At 36.0% G+C, this 18,698-nt stretch overlaps 2 protein-coding genes across 2 annotated transcripts; one reads left to right on the top strand and one right to left on the bottom strand.

Annotated features, from left to right (window-relative positions):
- Positions 1–1,641: 1,641 nt before the first annotated feature.
- Positions 1,642–8,907, bottom strand: LOC130722938 (uncharacterized). Its single transcript, XM_057573828.1, has 13 exons — positions 8,728–8,907; positions 8,468–8,604; positions 7,979–8,131; positions 7,765–7,895; positions 6,906–7,139; positions 6,432–6,610; positions 5,616–5,716; positions 3,715–3,855; positions 3,106–3,161; positions 2,942–2,999; positions 2,395–2,515; positions 2,211–2,324; positions 1,642–2,081 (listed from the first exon to the last, which is right to left on the bottom strand). Exons 1-13 carry the CDS (start codon positions 8,741–8,743, stop codon positions 1,984–1,986), a joined length of 1,539 nt encoding a protein of 512 aa, XP_057429811.1. The 5' UTR covers positions 8,744–8,907; the 3' UTR covers positions 1,642–1,983.
- Positions 8,908–12,419: 3,512 nt separating this feature from the next.
- LOC130722940 (isoflavone 3'-hydroxylase-like) lies at positions 12,420–16,884 on the top strand. Its single transcript, XM_057573830.1, has 3 exons — positions 12,420–13,102; positions 13,191–13,518; positions 15,723–16,884. The coding sequence occupies exons 1-3, from the start codon at positions 12,510–12,512 to the stop codon at positions 16,302–16,304; spliced, it is 1,503 nt and encodes a 500-aa protein (XP_057429813.1). The 5' UTR covers positions 12,420–12,509; the 3' UTR covers positions 16,305–16,884.
- Positions 16,885–18,698: the final 1,814 nt, after the last annotated feature.

The following is an 18,698-nucleotide window of genomic DNA, read 5'->3' as shown; positions in this document are numbered from 1 at the left end:
ACTGAGATTTGGGGTTAAAAAAGCACACAGAAACATATCCTTCATCCACCATTGTTTTGCGTGAAAAAGTTGCACGGATTTGGCATTCAAAGCAGCGTTTGAAGGGTCAATGTCTTCCATCCTCAATTACCGAAAATATCCTCACCACTTTCTCTAACACTTGCACAGTATCCCTTGTCCCTTTCCTTTAAAACTGAAGCAAAACATTACAGGCTGACTCAATTTTTATGCATGTATTCCAGTGTCTCCTTCCTCTTGTTTTAGGTACCTTCTTGTTCATATCATATGAAACTGCCAAACTAATTTCGACTAATCATTAGGTCCTTTTTCTCTGCTTTTATTGAATTTTTGGAAGCTCTCTATATTGGTAGCTAGCTTATTTGATCATGATTTCAAATTCTTGGATTTAGCTACAGAGATTCCTTAATGTTAATCATCATAAATTATTTGTTAGCAATTTATGGAATGGAAAATACCCGAGTTCCATTTGTTGTGACATAATGTACCACTTGCTAAATTCATTATTAAATTTAACTTGATGTTTAACATTTTTCACCACAACCTGTTTAAACATTTGATTTTTGGTAAAGTAGAGAAAATACAGGGTCATGATATGATATTGCCTTCTTTTTGGTTTTGAGGGGTCTTGTCGCTTTAATTAGTTACTTTAATTTGTTACCATGACTCGACTCAAATGCTTTGTAAGACAATAAGAGTATGGCTAGAGAATGTTTGTCAAACAAAAAAAAGATATCAAAAGAACTGCCATGCATTCTGCTTTGACAAAAGCAATCAAAGTGCCTTGACAGCTTTCCTTTTCACCACCACTGTTTTCTTTATTTGGTTATAATTTAGGTTTGGGTTAAATAAGATTTTGATCCCTAAACTATAGTAGTAAATTATAGAATTAATCCCTTAATTAAATTCTCACTGAAATTTATCCTTAACTTCTTGTGAGGTTTTGGTCTCTCGAGACATTTAATTGGTGATGTGAGTGGCATGTAGGTTTTGAGTGACGCAATTTTTTTTAAAAATACTTACTTGGAATATACTCCTATCTTGGAGTACATAAACTACAATAGAAAATAGTAATTTTTCAATGATTTATAAAGCACCCCTATCTTTGTAAGTAAGCATAAACACTTTTATCTACATTCAATAAGTCTTGCGGTATTGTGGTATGTGTATGTGGAAGTGGAAGCAAAGGATAATGCAAGGTTAGTAGAGAGGACACTTGGGCAGACAAAAAGTTCTGAATAGGGATGCAGACAAAGATTCTTATTGAAGCTTGGGCATGAAGATCTCAAAATTACATACAAGGGACCAAAAGTGTTTATGTTCAATTTCAAAGATAGGGCGCTTTAAAAAGGGTTGTCTGGGGTCATCTGCGCAATTTACAATATACTAGATAGCAAAGGTGCTAATCAAAAAAAAAAAAAGATAGCAAAGGTATTAGTGTTTGAAATCAACCATGATGAAATAGCTTTCTAGATAGTAGATACACACTTGCACATGGCTTTGGACACCAAAACAATAGCAAATGTGACAAGGATATTGGATGTGTTATGTGTATAAAAAATAATCCTCCATTGCTGGTTTGGCCTTCATTGGACCTCTACTCTTTAATAAATAAATAAAAACTGACAAAAAACACTGGATACATTTGTATTCAACCCATTTGTTTTAGATACCAGTATTTGAATAGGGAACTGTGTGTGTTAATATTAAATAACCCTATCTAGAAAGTAACTAGTCCCCTGTGCTATGGTGCAAATATAAATGGTAGCTCTAATCTCCAAGTAACTAGTCACCTGTATCAGCAGCATATTCACAAGTTATTTGATCACCTAAATGCTAACACCAAGACCAACCAGGCAGTACAGAAACTTACTTCCATTTCCATTATGTCCTTAGCAAGTAGACCTATTCACCTTGAAAAGTTAGCAGCTATACCTATTGGTACTAAACCTCAACCCTTCACACTCATAACCAATGCATATAAAATAGTCCTTCATGTGATCCAAGCCATGCACCCAAAGAAGAGTCCTGCTTGTATTGATTTCCTTCATCTGCTTTAAAAGCTACACAGCCAAATAATAACACTTCAATGTTAGTAACCAGTAAAACCAAAGCCTAAAAGTGGCTGATGACAAAAAACAAGGAAATTTATAAAACTGAAAGTAGAAAGGTCAAAAGTAAATGGTGCTCACTCCTTTTGCATGTTTGATGGCACACGGTAGAGAGAACTGAATCTGAGAACTTATCTTCAAAAAGAAGCTCGCCAGACTTGATGCTCCATAACCGTAGCTTGCAATCCTCCCCTCCTGAGAAGATTTGAGTCAGAGTTTTCAAACTAGGATGCTAAATAAATAACATAAGTGAAATAACACCCACCTGACATAACAAATCTCTCAGATGGATCAACACCAAGCTGTATACATGTATGAGAATTCACATGCCCTTCATAAGATTGGACAGCACCCCTCTGGAGCAGGCGGCGATCATAGAGTCTTATCTAAAAAGTAAAAGAACAAGTAATTAAGCAGTTCTCTCATTATTTGAATTCTGCAAGAAATGGTTGCTATCAAGATTATTTTTGTAAACATTTTTCTTTCATCATGTAGTCAATTCAAGTTGCATAAAAGGAGTTCCATCAAAAAGAGTGATATGGTGCAAGGAATTGGTTTGTGTTTCTAATGCCTTCATTGGTCATTATCTCTATGATGCAAGTCCAAGAGGATTAAGTCAAGCTAATCTCCTGGGAAAAAAGGAAATTCAATTACAGAGGATCTATTTAACTTAGTTTGTACACTTCGAATACTTATATTTTCTCTTCAATTTTGAGTAAAAGGAACAATGATGCCTAAACATGAGATAATGCTACAAATTATCAGTATCATATGCTAAAAATAGGTACTAGTTTTCTTAAGAACAAACTAACCGATCCATCCATGGAGCTTGCCAAGAAGTACTGATCATCAAACTGAAGTGACACCAAGCTATTATCAAACCCACAAATAAAAAGGACAGAAAATAATTGGTCAAAATCAATAAAACTCAAATCAATGTATAAGTTGACAACTGGCAAGGAAATAGCTGACTAACCTGGATATAGATGAAGGCATCCAAATGGTATGAGAAGGATATATGTTTCCATTGAGCTGCAAGGGGGACAGACGTAAGCATATCAACAATAGCTATAGCTAATAGTGCAAACGACATTCACAAAATGAATCATCACTCACTGAAGATTCCAGAGTACCATTATGGCACAAAAAATAACAAGATCGACTAGATCAGAAACTTATACTGGCGCTAAAACTAGGATGCACAAAATGCAGAAGAAACTACTAAAGGACATTAAATAATAAAAATGATGGAAGTGAAAATTTTATACAGCCAAATGGGAATGGGCTCTATATTTTTAAGGCCATTTGGGGTATGAAAAACTTGTCTGCATAGTTCTTCCAGTTTCACCCAATGATGGGACTCCTTCCTGGACCCTGCATATGCGGGAGCTTTGTGCACCAGGCTGCCGTTAGTTTTTTTTTTAAATTCAGTCCTTAGTTTAAATGCTGTGAATACAAGTGCAAAAATTATACTAGTTGATACATGAAAATACAAGTTGCAATTGCCTTGGCAATATTTATGAGTAAAGCATTAGACCTATATAGTTTTACTTAACAATCAATTTGAACTTTATAAAGAAAATACCTTGAACCATTCTTTATTAGAACTTCCAACTTTCTTATTTGAAGATGTATTAGATATCAAATGCTTATGTCTCTCTCTTTTCGCACGAAAATCTGCAGTGACAATGGCCCCATTTCTAAGTCCACATAAAATCACATTTCCCTGCCACGGTGAACAAATAGAGTTAAATATTTAACGAATCATAACCTTGTAATATGGACAAAATGATGACAGTTTTGTTAGAAAAAGCTAACAAAAAATGACAAAAACCATCCACTAGCACATTTCATTTTACAAAATAAAAAAATTATTAAAGAGAAGAAAGGAATATGGAATACAATTATACAAGTAAAAAGGTAAAGGTAGATAAAATATTCTCTTGAAAAAAGGATGAACACAAAGGAAAAATAAATGGGATCATCAGTGCAATTAATTCCCAAATCCCTCAGCAAATCAGGAAGGCTCCCTTAAATAAAAAACCATGAGTTATGCACCAAAGATCCCATCTCTAAGGACAAAAAAGCATCATGAGAATACACGCATTGACCCCCTGCCAAAATACACCATTGATTATTGAACCTCAAATTAACTTTTTTACTTAATTTAGCAAAATTGCAGAATCTGACATACAAGCATTGTTCCAAACTGTTGAAAAATAGTAGGGAGAAAATATTGGTTGGTGCATCGGCACAGAAGGAGAGGGAAATGGGTAGGCACCTAAGAGAGAAAATGTAAAAAGGCTGCGGTATGCAGGATGAAGCATAATGTGTGCTCCCAGCTAGCCTAAATCGATTCTCTCTTTATTTTTAAAAAGAAATTCTTAACTTAATGAGCCAAGAAACAATTGCTTGTCTCCATGTCTCAGTCCTAGAAATATGACCAATACATGGCTTCATCCTTTTAGTAAGCCTCTGAAGAGAAGTTTAGTGTGGGACTGTGGGTCATCTGCCTTTATGTGAATACAGTACCTAATTGCTAAAAGTGGAGTGATGTTTTTCTGACATCCAACAAAGCAATTCCCTTTGAACCCTATTATAATGCCTTTTCCAAAATGAGTCTTTAAAAATTAAATAATTCTGCCTTTGCTTCTGATGTTTTTAAGAAGAATAACAACATTGCGATTTAAAGGAAAATTTTATTGCACAGTTATAAGACTTCCAATTTTATGTGAGAGTGAGACTGAATGTTAAACAGGAAAGAGTCCAGTTTAGCGTTGTAAAGATAAGAATATTATCATTGATGAGTGCTTACAGGAAATGATAGGATTAGGAATGCATCCACTAGATAGAAAGATGGGGAAGATCCCATTGTAAAAATGATAGTAAAGTCTCGTCTTATATGGTTTGGACATATATGGAGGAAACTCATAGAAACTTCGATGAGAAAAGCTGACCAAGTGCACGATAGCCCAATAAACTCGTATAAGCAGCAATGAGAAATGCTGACCAAGTGGAGATAACCCAATTTTTAGGGATATAGAACAAAAACAAGGAAAAATATAGGCTAGACTATGAAGAGAGGTTTAGAGATGTATGAAGAGAGGTTTAGAGATGAATGATCTATTTGTGAACTTAATACATGACAGAGCTTTGAGCGCTCGTTTGACTCATATAGATGTAGTCAAATGCCTCCAGCGGGACAAAGGCTTGGTTATTGATGTTCTTGTAACAACAGTGCAGGTGATTAATGACATGATATCCATGAAACAAATGCTACCCGTTTTGCACACTACGAAATGTTCCAGTTCATATTAGTTAATAAACTCAAAATAACATTTTCATGAAAACATGATGAAAATGTATGTTTTTCTAATATGTAATTATTTATTTGAATGAGAACATGGATAATATAAAATACCAAGTGCTGGGTGGCCTTTTGCTAGGGAAAACTCACAAATTTTTAATAAAATGAGAATAACTTACTGAATCAACTATCTGCTGAGCAAAAACATCACTTTTACAAGTTAAAAACCATGACGTCTTCCTAGTTTCAAGATCCACCAAAGCACCTCCCACATTAGTACCTAAGAAAGACAAAGAAAAACACAAATGAATAATTCACAAAAGATCAGATATGAAATTAACAGGGACAAAAGCCTGTAATGTAAAAAAATTTGCTCATATATTATGTCACAATTCTCATCTTTATGAACTACCAAGACCTCTAGTTATTGAGTCATTTATGTATGGCTCATTTTTCATTATCATAACCTGATACATGATAAGTAGAAGCAATATGCAGGATAGAGACTAAAGCCAAACACTAGAACATTCCATGTAGCTAAATTTTATTAGCAAAAACTCATAGTGGACAGATTTGAGGTATTAGGAATAGTATTTTCTATAAGCATGAGGCGAACAATGCCGAAATATAGTTCACCCATGCAGTGAACTTAAATAGATATTGTATTCGATAATCTGGAATTCATGCTAAACTTGGTAACAAGTTTGGATTCATGTTATGGCTTAAAAAAATTTCCTTGAGGATGCAATTGGTAATAATAAAAACTACGTTGAAATATATAACGGGAAGTGCAAACAAGAGAACATGAGATACCCTAAATCTGAATGGCCATGAGTTAATATTAACTTTTAAACACATTCTGTACAACTCGTGCGCTGCATTTGAATTTAACATTACTTGGCATAGCATAAGCAAGAGAATTTAAGCATGTATGTGTTTCTGTGTGTGTGGGAGAGGGAGGGACGAGAGAGGAAGGAGATCAGTATATAACTTGCCTATTGAAGCCCGATGTCTATTATAATCATATTCTGCTGTCCAAAGGGTACACTTGAAGGAAGCAATTTCCTCCAGTCTGCTCCATGTGTTCAGTATTCTTGGTCCAAGATCTAATGGTTCAACAAGACCAAGAGTAAAAAGTGATCCACCTGATGTCTCTGACCCCAAAGTAGTAAATCTATTTGCCATGTTAAGATACTTCACTTCAAACTTTTATCATAAACAAGTATATTTGGATCTCCCAATATCAATGATAGAGATTTACACAAGTATGTTAAAAATAAACCTGGCCACTATACTTTATCATGAGAGATAACCTCATATGGTGACCATGATTAGAAGTCACTTAAAGGTTATTATATGACTTCATCTTCTAACCTTGATCAATCCATACATGCATGATCCAATGTATATATTTAAAGTGTTTATGAAGCAATAACAAAGAAATTAACAATAAATAAATAAAAGGATACAACGCATGTCCAACAATAGGATCATCATTCACAGCAGTGGAAGAGCACTTTGAACCCAATCTTATACAGGATACTCTTGAGGACATAATCAGTGAAGCTCCATTAGGTCTGGAAACTGGCCCTGGCACCTCATAACGCTCATCTGCTTTCCCTCCAACATAATTCTTCACATGATCTGGCATCCACGTTACACCACTGTCAAAATTTTGCCCAACCCTTCCAACTTCACAAAAACTGCAAGTTCCAAACTTCACAAGAAACAACTAGTAAATGTAATCAACATTATACAACAAACTTCACAAGAATCAATTAACAAGTCAACTTGGTTTTAGGCTCAAGTGAAACTAGTATAATCCAATCAATTTGAAGGATCATCAAGTACTGATAACACATTGAGGTATATGGGTATTAGTTGTCACTTTCATACTGTTTGACTGATAGAGAACGGAGGGGAGGGGAAATAATGGGGGCAAAAATCCCTCTCCACCCAATTTTGCTTCCTTTCCCAAAATGGGAGGACATAGAGATGATGAAAATGGCTTAAAATTATTTGATTGTATTGACTAATCACTAAACTATCCTCAATTTTTTTTTTTAATTCAAAAGTCTCTTTACATATGTTATCACTAACAACTAAATGTTACCAGCACTAAAAACCACAGTTAAATAGCTTTTTTATGTTGTCGAGGTTTGTGTTGCTTCCTTTCCTTCATTTGTTGTAAGGATATAATAGTAAGTTATTTTCATTTTCCCACCCCTTTTCAAGCAAATAAGTCGAAAGATATTCTACCCAACATCCTCAAATTTGTAAGAAAATGCAAACAAGCACAAATGCAAATGGGGGAAAAGTATAAGTTACCTCAGCGTGCCATTTATGCTGCCAGTCAATAAAACATCAGTTTCAACTCGACCCTCTGCCGTCTTTACATCAACTTTCATGTGCTCCAAAGCACTAATACCGATCTTATCAGTTCCCTGGTACTTCCACACCTGAAAACCCCAATCCTAGGTTAGACTCAAAAACCCCTTAGCAAAACAAATGTAAGCGAAAACCGTTAAAGAAATCAACGTACAGCGGGTTGAGATGCTTGCATTTTCCTGAACTCCTCACTGAAGCTATGGGAGGCACTAACATGATGACCACCTAACTCTCTACCCTGAAGCAGATTAGAAGTAGTTCTGTTCCTAACCTTCCAACAATAACTACTCCTACTCTTCTGCTGTAACTACAATCAATAAAAATTCAAAGTTCAAATGAATGCATCATGTGAAAAATCAAATAACCAATAAATAAAGGCCCTGTTTGGAAGAGCTTATTTGAGCTTATCTGATAGCATAAGCGCTTGTGTAAGTGTTTGAGAGAGCTTATGCTTATTTTCATAAGCTACTCATGATAGCTTATGAAAAAGAGCTTATGCTTATATATAGCTTATTTTCAATTTATTTTAATAAATTTTTAAAAATAGCTTATGAATAAACGCCTTTATGGTTGCTTATGACCATAAGCGCATAATTAAGCCGTTTTTCCAAACGGGGCAAATTCATTCAGACATTACAGATACCTTAGAGGAAGAGGGTTGTGATGAATTTAGGTCAGTGGTTTTGGTCTTAGGCTTTGAAGAAGAAGAAGAACCAGGGATTGGACCTTTGATGGGGAAGTACCTGTTCTTCTCTGGGTCATAGTAGAACCCTGGAAGCTCTGTTTCAACAGAAATCATTAGTCTATTGCCGCTATAGTTGATTGATTGATTGACAGGTGAAAATTAACAAACAAAGACAGTTTTGGAGACACATGCGTATGTAATGGATTGTGTTGATTTACCTGGTGGCGGTGGCATGTCGGCGCCGGAGGTAAGAGCGTGCGGTTTGGTGGTGGTGAGGAGGAGGAAACACGCGGCGCCGGAAGAGTATTAGGGCGGAGAGTGTGTGTGAGAAACCAATGACACCGGTTTTATGCGGCGGAGTAACTGTGTCACTGACACCGGTCTTATTTTTAATTTATTTTCCTAATTTTTATATTTGTATAATTGTATGATTAAAATTGAAAAATTAAGAGTTCAATAAAATATATTATAGTGTTTTATTTATTTATTATAAGATGGGTTGGAGGCCCAAAAAGAAGAACTAAGTCCATATGGGGAAGGCCTACAGATTCCACTCCCAACCATTTTTGCCTCTTTCCCCTCACTAGTGGCAAATTCTTTATGGCTTCTTACTCTATTATTGTCCTTTTGTGTCTGTAGCAACTACATAATATGCTACAAATAATAAAAGAATATTACGTATGATATTATGTCGAATTATTTCTAACACGCTACCTCAAGCTTAGCGTTGGATTAAGGCTAATATGAAGTTTGGATCTAAACAATTCAAACAGCGAACGATGTAGAGTCTTTGTAAAAATATCAGCAAGCTGAAGTGAAGTAGAAACATGACGAACGACCAATCGTCCGAAGGCAACCAACTCACGAATGTAGTGACAATCCAAATTGACGTGTTTGGCATGCTTATGAGTAACAGGATTCTGAGCCATAAACAAAGCACGATGGTTGTCACTAAGAAGAAGATGAGACACTAATAACCGGACACGAAGCTCATGAATAGGGGTGGAAATAGGCCAGGCGGCTCGTCAGGGGCCTATGGCTTGGCTCGTTAGAGGCTTGGCTCAGCTCGACTCGTTTATTAAAAAGGTCAGGCTTAGGCTTTTCTAAAAGCTTGTTTAACTAAAAAGGGCAGGCCCAAACTATTAAAAAAGCCTATTTGGCCTAACAAGCCGGCCTATTTATATATTATTTTTATTAATAATATAAATAAATATAATATAATAATATATTATTTGATTTTTTAAAACTGATGTATAGTTTAGTATAAAAGAAAACCCCAAGTCCCTACCCTAACCTAGATTAGAAACGTTCCAGACATATTCAATGATACAGATTTAGTTTTTGAAATGCAATGATACAGGTTTTTTTATTTGAAAAGAAAGTGCAATGATATATAAAAGGCTTATTAGCCCGCCAGCCTATTCTTTTGATAAAATTGTCTATTAAATAGGCTTTTAAGCAGGCTTGTAGGCCCGGCCAGGCCTTAGAAAAGGCCAGACCAAGCCACAAAATTTGGCCTATTGATAGGCCACAGGCCAGGCTTGGGCCACGAAAAGATAATGCAGGCCAGGCCCAGGCCACGCAAAGCTTGGCTCGGCTCGGCCTATTTCCACCCCTACTCATGAAGGAGATTACAGAACCAAACAAGCTCAGAGACTGTATTAGCCATCGCACAATACTCAGATTTACAACTAGAGCAAGCGACAATAAGTTGCTTCTTGGTGCTCCAAGACAAGAGGTTATCACTGAGAAAAATAGCATAGTCGTATGTAGACCAGTAAGTGCCTGTGCAGTGAGTCAAATCAGCATCATTGTAGCCGAGAACTATGGGGAAAGAGGTGTTGCGAAACGTAAGGCCAAAATGTTGTGTACCACAGACATAACAGAGAATACGTTTGACAGCTTGAAAGTGATCAATAGTGTAAGCTTGAAGAAACTAGCTCACTATGTTAACGCATATGATAAATCAAGATGATAGATAATCAAGTATTATAAGGTCCCAACCAAAGAACGGTAGTTAATCGGATCAGAGTAAGCCACACCTTCATTGACGAGATGGAAACTGACATCTAAGGGTGTCGAAACAAGGCTGGCCTCAAGCATCATAACATGAGAAAGAAAATCATTAGCATAAGAACAAGTGATCAGTAGCGTAAGTGATCTCAAGGTCTAGAAAGTAGTCAAGCTTACCTAGATACTTAATCGCAAGCTTAGCATTAAGGAGATCGAGCAATAAACTGAGTTAGAAGAAGAAAATCACTGCTAGTAAAAATAATATCATCCACATAAACCGGGAGATATATAGTGATATGCCCTCGATAGATGAAGAACAACGATGGATCAGTCAGACTGCAAACAAAATCGTAGCGGACTAGAAAAGAGCAGGTGATGAGTCTGTAGAGAGCTTTGTTTAACCGACAAACATGCGTTGGGAAATGATCATTTTTAGTGAGATGTCCTTGAAGAAATGCATTTTTGATATCCAGCTGATAAAGACAGTAGTTGCTTTTGACAACATGACTGAATTTGAGTAAGTAATCAAAACTTGGAATCTGCGTGAAACCTTAGGCCATCAAACACGCTTTCAAGCGCTCAGCACATCCGTCACTTTTGTATTTGGTGCGGAAAACTCAATTACTATCAACAACATTAGTGGCAGATGTACGAGAAATTAAGGTAACTTCATAACACTAAGTAGCATCCTACAAATAATGCAATTATAAAATAAATTAGGGGTGGTCAAGGGCATCATTAGCAGAAACGAAATGAAGAAGGAAACTGATCTAATCACAATCTTGGATTATCCAAAAGCACATTCCTGAGTTAAGATACATAATTAGCTAGAAATATGCAATGTACTATCTAGTTCATTATTAAATATAAACGAATTCTAACAATAACGCGTACACCAAATTTGAGCTAGGGATGAAAGCAAGAAGAGATTGAGATTTTGTGATATGGCAAGCGAATTGAAGTAATATGCATCCCATAACTTGCGGGAATATACTTTATGTTCCCCCCTTCCCAGCAACTTTGTCCCATATTCACAAGAATATAATTACTTACCCTAAACAAGATCCACCTTCAATAAGTTAATTCAGAGTCAATATAAGCTCTCTTAACACTGTGTTTGGTAGCGCCAACTTTGGCGAGAGAGAAGAAAGGGAGAGAGTTAGGAAGGATTGCATCTCTCCTCCCTCATTTGGTTATTTGGTACTGTATGTGAAGAGAGAAGATTATGGTGTGTCACTCCACCTTTTTAGAGTCTTCTCAAAATGAGAAGAAGTTGGCCACATGTGCACCTTTTTTTTTTTTACTTTCCAATATTGCTCATTTGATCAACTATAAAATAATTAAATATTTATATATTTGAGGGTTAAAATGTCATTTAGCATTAAAAATAATTTTTTCTCTTTCATCCACCTCATTTTTTCTCTTATCTTCCTCTTCTATCTCTATCATACCAAACAACCTCAAATTCTACTATATTTCTCACATATTTCTCTCTACTCAACTTCTCTTTTCTCTACTCTCTCTTCTCTATCTCTCTACTCTACCAAACAGAGTGTAAGAGTTAAGAATTACAATTAGACAATTGGAGTCCTATCTGTTATAAGTTTGTCATATTGTTCAAACAAAACCAAGGTGTCGGGCAACATGAATTAAACGACAATATGTATATGAATTGATATATATTTGATCATGGTTGACTTAACATGTTTAATTAATATCACATTGCATTATTCCTCCTTCAAAATTTGTTTGTTGTCTATCTGCAGATTGCAATTTTCTATGATTCTATCACAATGCTAGCTACGTACCACCATATAATACACTGCCGGCGTCTCTAACTGAAAATGGTCTTCGTAACAATAAGCATTACGTCGACGTCACTCAAACCACCACTCCTCTACTCTTACTACTTACTAGTTACTATATATAGTAGTATACTTCCATAACTGCTGCATTATTAATACTACCACATTCAATCAAGCACAACATGGAATCATTAGTGTACTACTCCCTCCTCTCCCTACTTTTCATCCTCACCCTCACATTTATCCTCCTCCAAAACCAATCAAGACGCCTCAGAAACCTTCCTCCAGGACCACCCACCATCCCGGTCATCGGCAACCTCCACCACCTCAAGCCGCCAATCCACCGCACCTTCACCGCCCTCTCCCACAAGTATGGTGACATCATGTCCCTCTGGTTCGGCTCCCGCCTCGTCATTGTCGTCTCCTCTCCTTCACTAGTTCAGGAATGCTTCAACAAAAACGACCTCGTCCTTGCCAACCGCCCTCGCTTCCTCACCGGCAAGTACATCTTCTACAACTACTCCACTGTCGGCTCCGTCTCCTATGGCGAACACTGGCGCAACCTCCGCCGCATCACCACCATCGACGTCCTCTCCAACCACCGCCTCAACTCCTTCCTCGCGATCCGCACGGACGAGGCCAATAGGCTCGTGCAGAAGCTCAGCCAAGACATCACCACCGCCGGCTCCGGTAGTGGTTTCGCGAAGGTAGAGCTGAGGTGTAGGCTGACGGAGATGTCGTTCAACGCCGTGATGAGGATGATTTCAGGGAAGAGGTACTGTTAGCTTAGAATATAATATAAAACCATTCATTTGACTCTTACCCAACCGCTTAAATTTTTGAGATAATTGGTAATGTGACAGGTACTACGGGGATGACACTGACGCGACAGACGTGGAGGAAGCGAGGCAGTTCAGGGAGATTGTGTCGGAGATGCATTCGCTGATGGGGGCGAACAACAAGGGTGATTTTTTGCCGCTGCTGCGTTTGTTCGATTTCGATGGGTTGGAGAAGAGGCTGAAGAGCATTGCCAAGAGGGCTGATGCGTTCTTGCAGGGGCTGATTGAGGAGCACCGGAGTGGGAAGCATCGCCGGGGCGGCGGGCATGACTCCATGATTGAGCATCTGTTGAAGCTGCAGGAGTCTCAACCGGAGTATTATTCCGATCTCATGATCAAAGGTCTTATTCAGGTAACCATGATAGATATGGGGATGAGACACTCACACAAGTACTATATTATTTTTGGAAATCGGGTGAATTGATTTCGGTTACATATGTCTTTTTTTAGTAGTATGGGGCATCCAATTTGTGTCTTTTTAATTGGTTTAAAAAAACTTGACTTCAGTCTTCACTAGGAGACACAGCTTTGGGACTAACATGACCCTTACATAGACGTCATATTGACATTTCTTAAGGAGCACAAATTTCTTTAAGAAATATTTACATATCACTCATCAATAATGAAAAAAACAATGATATTTTCACACCTCTTTTTTTACAAACGCTATTTTCATCCACTTTTACTTTTATATTTCTCCTTTAGTTATTTAATACATCTCGTACTTTTTTTTTCTTTTCTTCTTTTCTTTCTCATCTTCCACCAAAAAAAAGTGTGAAAGGAACATTATTCATAGTGAAAATTGAACACACAATCTCTTAGCGGAGTGACTCAACCTTACTAATTTTGTCATTACGTATGATTTATCTCTATTTCACTTTCTTCTTTTTGCATATATTTCTCTTTTCTTCTATTAATTTAACTCAATTTCTTTTTAGTAGAGTATGTACCAAAGTATCTATCAATATTTTTCCACTATTTTTAAGGGATTATATCTCTACCTTACTCACTCATGCACATAGGCGGATTTACCACCTAGCCTGCCTGGGCCCGTGCCCAGGCTCCAAGGCCAAAAAATAATTTTTTTATTTGGGCCGTATGGCCCTTTTGGGTGAAAAAAAATAAAATATTTGGGCAAAAAATAATTGGACAAGACTTGTAGTGATTCGTTAGGAGTCCAGGAATGAAAGAGAAAGCTGAAATGCTTCTTCACGTAGTCTCTGGCCCTTGGTTCCATCGACTGTCTTTTGTCCCTTTTTTGTTTGTTTCTAGTCTAGGTGACATTCTATGTGCTTAGCATTGTATATTTGTATTTCTTGGCCATTTATTTGCCATCTTGATGTATCCTTTGGGCTGAGCCCATTTCAATGAAACATCTCCTAACTTTGACAAAAAGAATAAGACTTGTCCTGTAGAATTACTTTTAGCTTTTTTATTGAAAAATACAATATTTAAGATCATAACATAATTTATACAATGTTTTTGTGAAATATAACTTGCTCTTCATTTGTATGAGAATATTGAGGTGAACATCAAATTAGCTTTCATATTTTTAGTGAAAGTATTTCTTCCAAGAATGTTGGATTATGGAATTGCCACTTATGAAGGGAAAGACAAATAAGAAGTTTTTGTGAAATAACTTATGCTAGTGTAAATGAAGTGATGTTATCTTTCTAGAGTTTTGTTTTTAGAATTATCCCTTTTCAAGACAAGAGAATTGGAGATCTTGAAAAGCAGCACAAAAAATTGGTTTTGATTTATTAGTTATTTTTTTTTCTATATCGTTGAATATTAACTTTAGATTATTAAATTTTAGAGATGAGAATGTTTTTGGTTGATAAAGTAAGTATAGAGAATGTGAATGTTGTGCAACCGAAACCCAAAGTAGAGCCTCCGCCTAATGTTGTCAATGAGTTTAATCCAAATAAGATTGTGCGTGATCTAGGTCGTAGGAAACAAATTAATGAGCATGCTCCGAATATTCAAGACGAAGTGAAAATGGCATACTATTGGTATCTTCCATTTTTTCTTATCTTGTATTGTCTTCTTAGACGTGTCACGTGTAAATGGATTGAAACCCGGGTTAGTTACACTTTTGTTGGCAAAATGACCAGTCTTTTTTATTTCAATTTATAACTATTTATATATTGTGTCATGCGTGGATTTGTGGTTCTTCAATTTGCCCAGGCTTCACAAAATTCCTAGTTCCGCCACTGCTCATGTATTTGTTTTTGTGAAAAAACAAATTAGAGTAAGTTCAATTTCCGTCATCACCACCATGAGTTAAGACCTGAGCTATTTAACCTTATTAAATTGGACCAATAACAATTAAAATAAGTGGGATAGAAATTTCATGGTTAATAAACAATTGTCTAATTTTTTTAATAAATAATTGATATTTGTCTTTGAGGATCTACATGCATGGTTAAATAATTCCTGCTATAAATTAGTCAACTCCATTTATTTTGGTATTTATAATTATATGTCAGACTTTATTAAATTCAGTAGGTCTCATGAAATTAAATACTACTATTTTTTATTTGAAATGATTGGCAGTCAATGCTTCTAGCTGGAACAGATACATCAGCTGTGACCATAGAATGGGTGATGTCTGAATTGTTGAACCATCCACAAGTATTGAAGAAAGCAAAGAATGAATTAGACACACAAATTGGAAAAGACCAATTGGTACAAGAGCAAGATTTGTCAAAACTCCCATACCTTCAAAACATCATATCTGAGACATTTAGATTGCATCCTCCTGCTCCATTACTCTTACCACATTACTCTTCAGAGGATTGCACTGTTGGAGGATACAATATTCCAAAAGACACCATTGTGTTAACTAATGCATTTCTCATTCATAGAGATCCTAAATATTGGAGTGATGCCACAAATTTTAAGCCTGAAAGATTTGACAAAGAAGGGGAAATAAACAAGTTGATTGCATTTGGGCTTGGAAGAAGGGCCTGTCCTGGGATGAGCTTGGCCCAACGCACGGTGGGCCTCACTGCGGGATTGTTGGTCCAGTGCTTTGAGTGGGAACGGGAAACTGAGGAGAAGCTTGAAATGAGGGAGGACAAAGGAATCACCATGCCAATGCTTGTTCCATTTCAGGCCTTGTGTAAAGTACGATGATGGTGGCAATGGGCCAAACAAACATACACAGCCCAAAATAATGACAAAGAAACCAGCCAAGTTTAGCTGAAGAATTAACAAAGAAGTAAAAATAATTAATGGAGATATATTAGTTATTTCCTATATGGGTTGCACTACTATTATAGGCCCATTATGCTATTTCTATTTCCCTAAAGAACACACTACAGAGAGTATTCACATGCCTTAGCCCCTTTCCCTTTTGCCAGGTATTATGCTGCATCAACATATAGTGTAAGGAATGTACTATTTAAAAGTAATGAAATTAAAACCATTCCGCTACTGCTTAGGGTTTGGAGACCTAGGGGCTAGGGTTTGTCTAGCCCAGTTTTGATGGGCTCAGTGCTTTAGGCCTGATTCCTGAGTTGTACTTGCAAGAGTTCCTTTAATCTCCCTTAGTTCTAACTTAGCTTAGATGTTTTCTAAGGAGTCACATGCTTAAGTGTTAATGAACTTTGTAAGTCAGTTTGGGCTTATGACCCAATTTTCTTCATTCAATATGTATGCTGATCTGTTGTAAGTGTCGTTGGGCAACCTCTTTGGGTATTGAATGAATTATGAACCTTCGACAAAAAAAAAAAAAGAAATGAAAACTGAGTATTATCTATTTTGGTATCTTTATTTTCCTCTTTTGCTTTGCTAGGATTTTACATTGGTAGATTTATTGCTACCATACGACAACCTGCTAATAACATCATGAAGTAATTAATTTGAAATGTTAGGTATACCATCATTTTGAGTTTGTGGCCCACCGTTCTCTAACTATTTAATATTCTTTAAAACTTAATGATTGTTTAAATTTTAAAAAAATACCCATAATTGCTGTTTAATTTTTTTTAAACCTCCTATAATCGTTGTTTAATTTTTTTTTAAACTGCTCATAATGGTTGTTTAATTTTGTATGTTAATTTTTGTCCTATGTTTTTTTTAAACCGTCCATTACAACTCACTATCCCTATGCTTTCACCCTAAATCAAATGCTGCACATTTAAACATATGTTGACTTTTTTTAAAGGAAAAATAAGAGAAAATCATCACGAATTCGAATTTAGAATCAATCATAATTTGTTACTTTTGTTAATGACAATAAATATCTCTTTATTTTCTTCATAATTGATGCTTAATTTCTATTTTGGACGAAAATTTTGTATAACTTTTCTCACTATTATCTAATAATTCTGAAATAATATCAATTAGTGGAATCTTTAATTTTTTTAAAAAACATTAATTCTGAAATATCCATAATTTTTTTCCATAATTTAAATTATAAATAAACAGCAATTTTGAACGAAAATTTGGTGCCACCATTCTCACCATTCTATAATTGCAGCAAAAACTATCTCTTTGTTTTCTCCATAATTGATGCTTAATTTCTATTTTAATTATTTTCACCCTAAATCAAATGCTGCTTGTAAGACCCAAGATTTTAAGCTTAGGATCAGTGGAAGAGATTTCCATTTACGATTAGGGTTGATGTATTGTGAAGGGAAACCTGAACTAGAGTTTACCAAATGAAATAAATTTATGAAGGAGAAAGTTCAGGAAAAGTCAAAGGATTACATCATGATCGATAAAAGTTATAGTACGATCGTTATACGCTTAACCTAGGTCAGAAACCCTAGTATATAGCTAATTTTCACTTTTAGGCACGACGGAAGTTAATTCCAAAAATATTCAGAGAAATGTTAGAACTTCTCTTTTTCCATATATCACAATCGTTTCGAGGCGAAACTCTAGGATCTACGAACGTCCGATTCCAATCATCGGAAGTTTGCCGAAACCGAATCCCTGGTATTTCAAAACCCTAGAATTTCTCGACAATGAAGACTTTATCTATTCAGAGCTTCAAATGAATATTCTACACGTGTACACCCATTTCTCTTGATGATTTCAATCTTTCTTCCGAAGGAAGTTTTCTATTCCGACATTCGATGCAAAAAGCAACTTATCGGGTAAAATAGTTTTATACCGACTATGCTTTAGTTGCCAAAAATACAAAGAGACCTCATTTTAGTTTTGGAATTCTTTCGCCAAAACCTATCTTAGAATTCACGGAGAATGACGCCGGAAAAATCAGATTCGCGAAACTTTCATTTTACCGCGTTTTGTCAACCTCTATATATAGCCAAGAAATGAGAAAAAACAAATATCTTACCCATTTCATCCAAGGAGGCCGCGAGTTTGAGAGGAGAGGAGGAGAAGAAGATTTTGTTCAATCCTTGCTTGATCGTTGATTAATCAGTTGCTGCTTCAAGGTTTCGAGGTATAGTCGCTAATCCTTACCTCTGATCGCTTTTTCCATAGCTTTTCTGTAGAGTTTTCTGAGCGGATAGTTTATGGGTTTTTGCAAAACTATCCTGAATCTTTCATTTCTGA

This window comes from Lotus japonicus, chromosome 6 (assembly GCF_012489685.1).
Source record: "Lotus japonicus ecotype B-129 chromosome 6, LjGifu_v1.2".
In the NCBI taxonomy this organism is placed as follows: Eukaryota; Viridiplantae; Streptophyta; class Magnoliopsida; order Fabales; family Fabaceae; genus Lotus; species Lotus japonicus.
Note: the sequence above shows the minus strand (reverse complement) of the source record. Positions and strands in the feature narration are given on the sequence as shown.

Bases quoted from the DNA above. Each gene is read 5' to 3' on its own strand.
- LOC130722938 (XM_057573828.1), bottom strand. The intron at 7,140-7,764 runs GTAACTTATACT...TGGAACTTGCAG, and splicing joins AGCATAAATGGCACGCTGAG to TTTTTGTGAAGTTGGAAGGG. The intron at 3,000-3,105 runs GTTAGTCAGCTA...GTTTGATAATAG, and splicing joins ATGCCTTCATCTATATCCAG to CTTGGTGTCACTTCAGTTTG.
- LOC130722940 (XM_057573830.1), top strand. From the start codon at position 12,510: ATGGAATCATTAGTGTACTACTCCCTCCTCTCCCTACTTTTCATCCTC. The intron at 13,103-13,190 runs GTACTGTTAGCT...GTAATGTGACAG, and splicing joins AGGATGATTTCAGGGAAGAG to GTACTACGGGGATGACACTG. The intron at 13,519-15,722 runs GTAACCATGATA...AATGATTGGCAG, and splicing joins TGATCAAAGGTCTTATTCAG to TCAATGCTTCTAGCTGGAAC.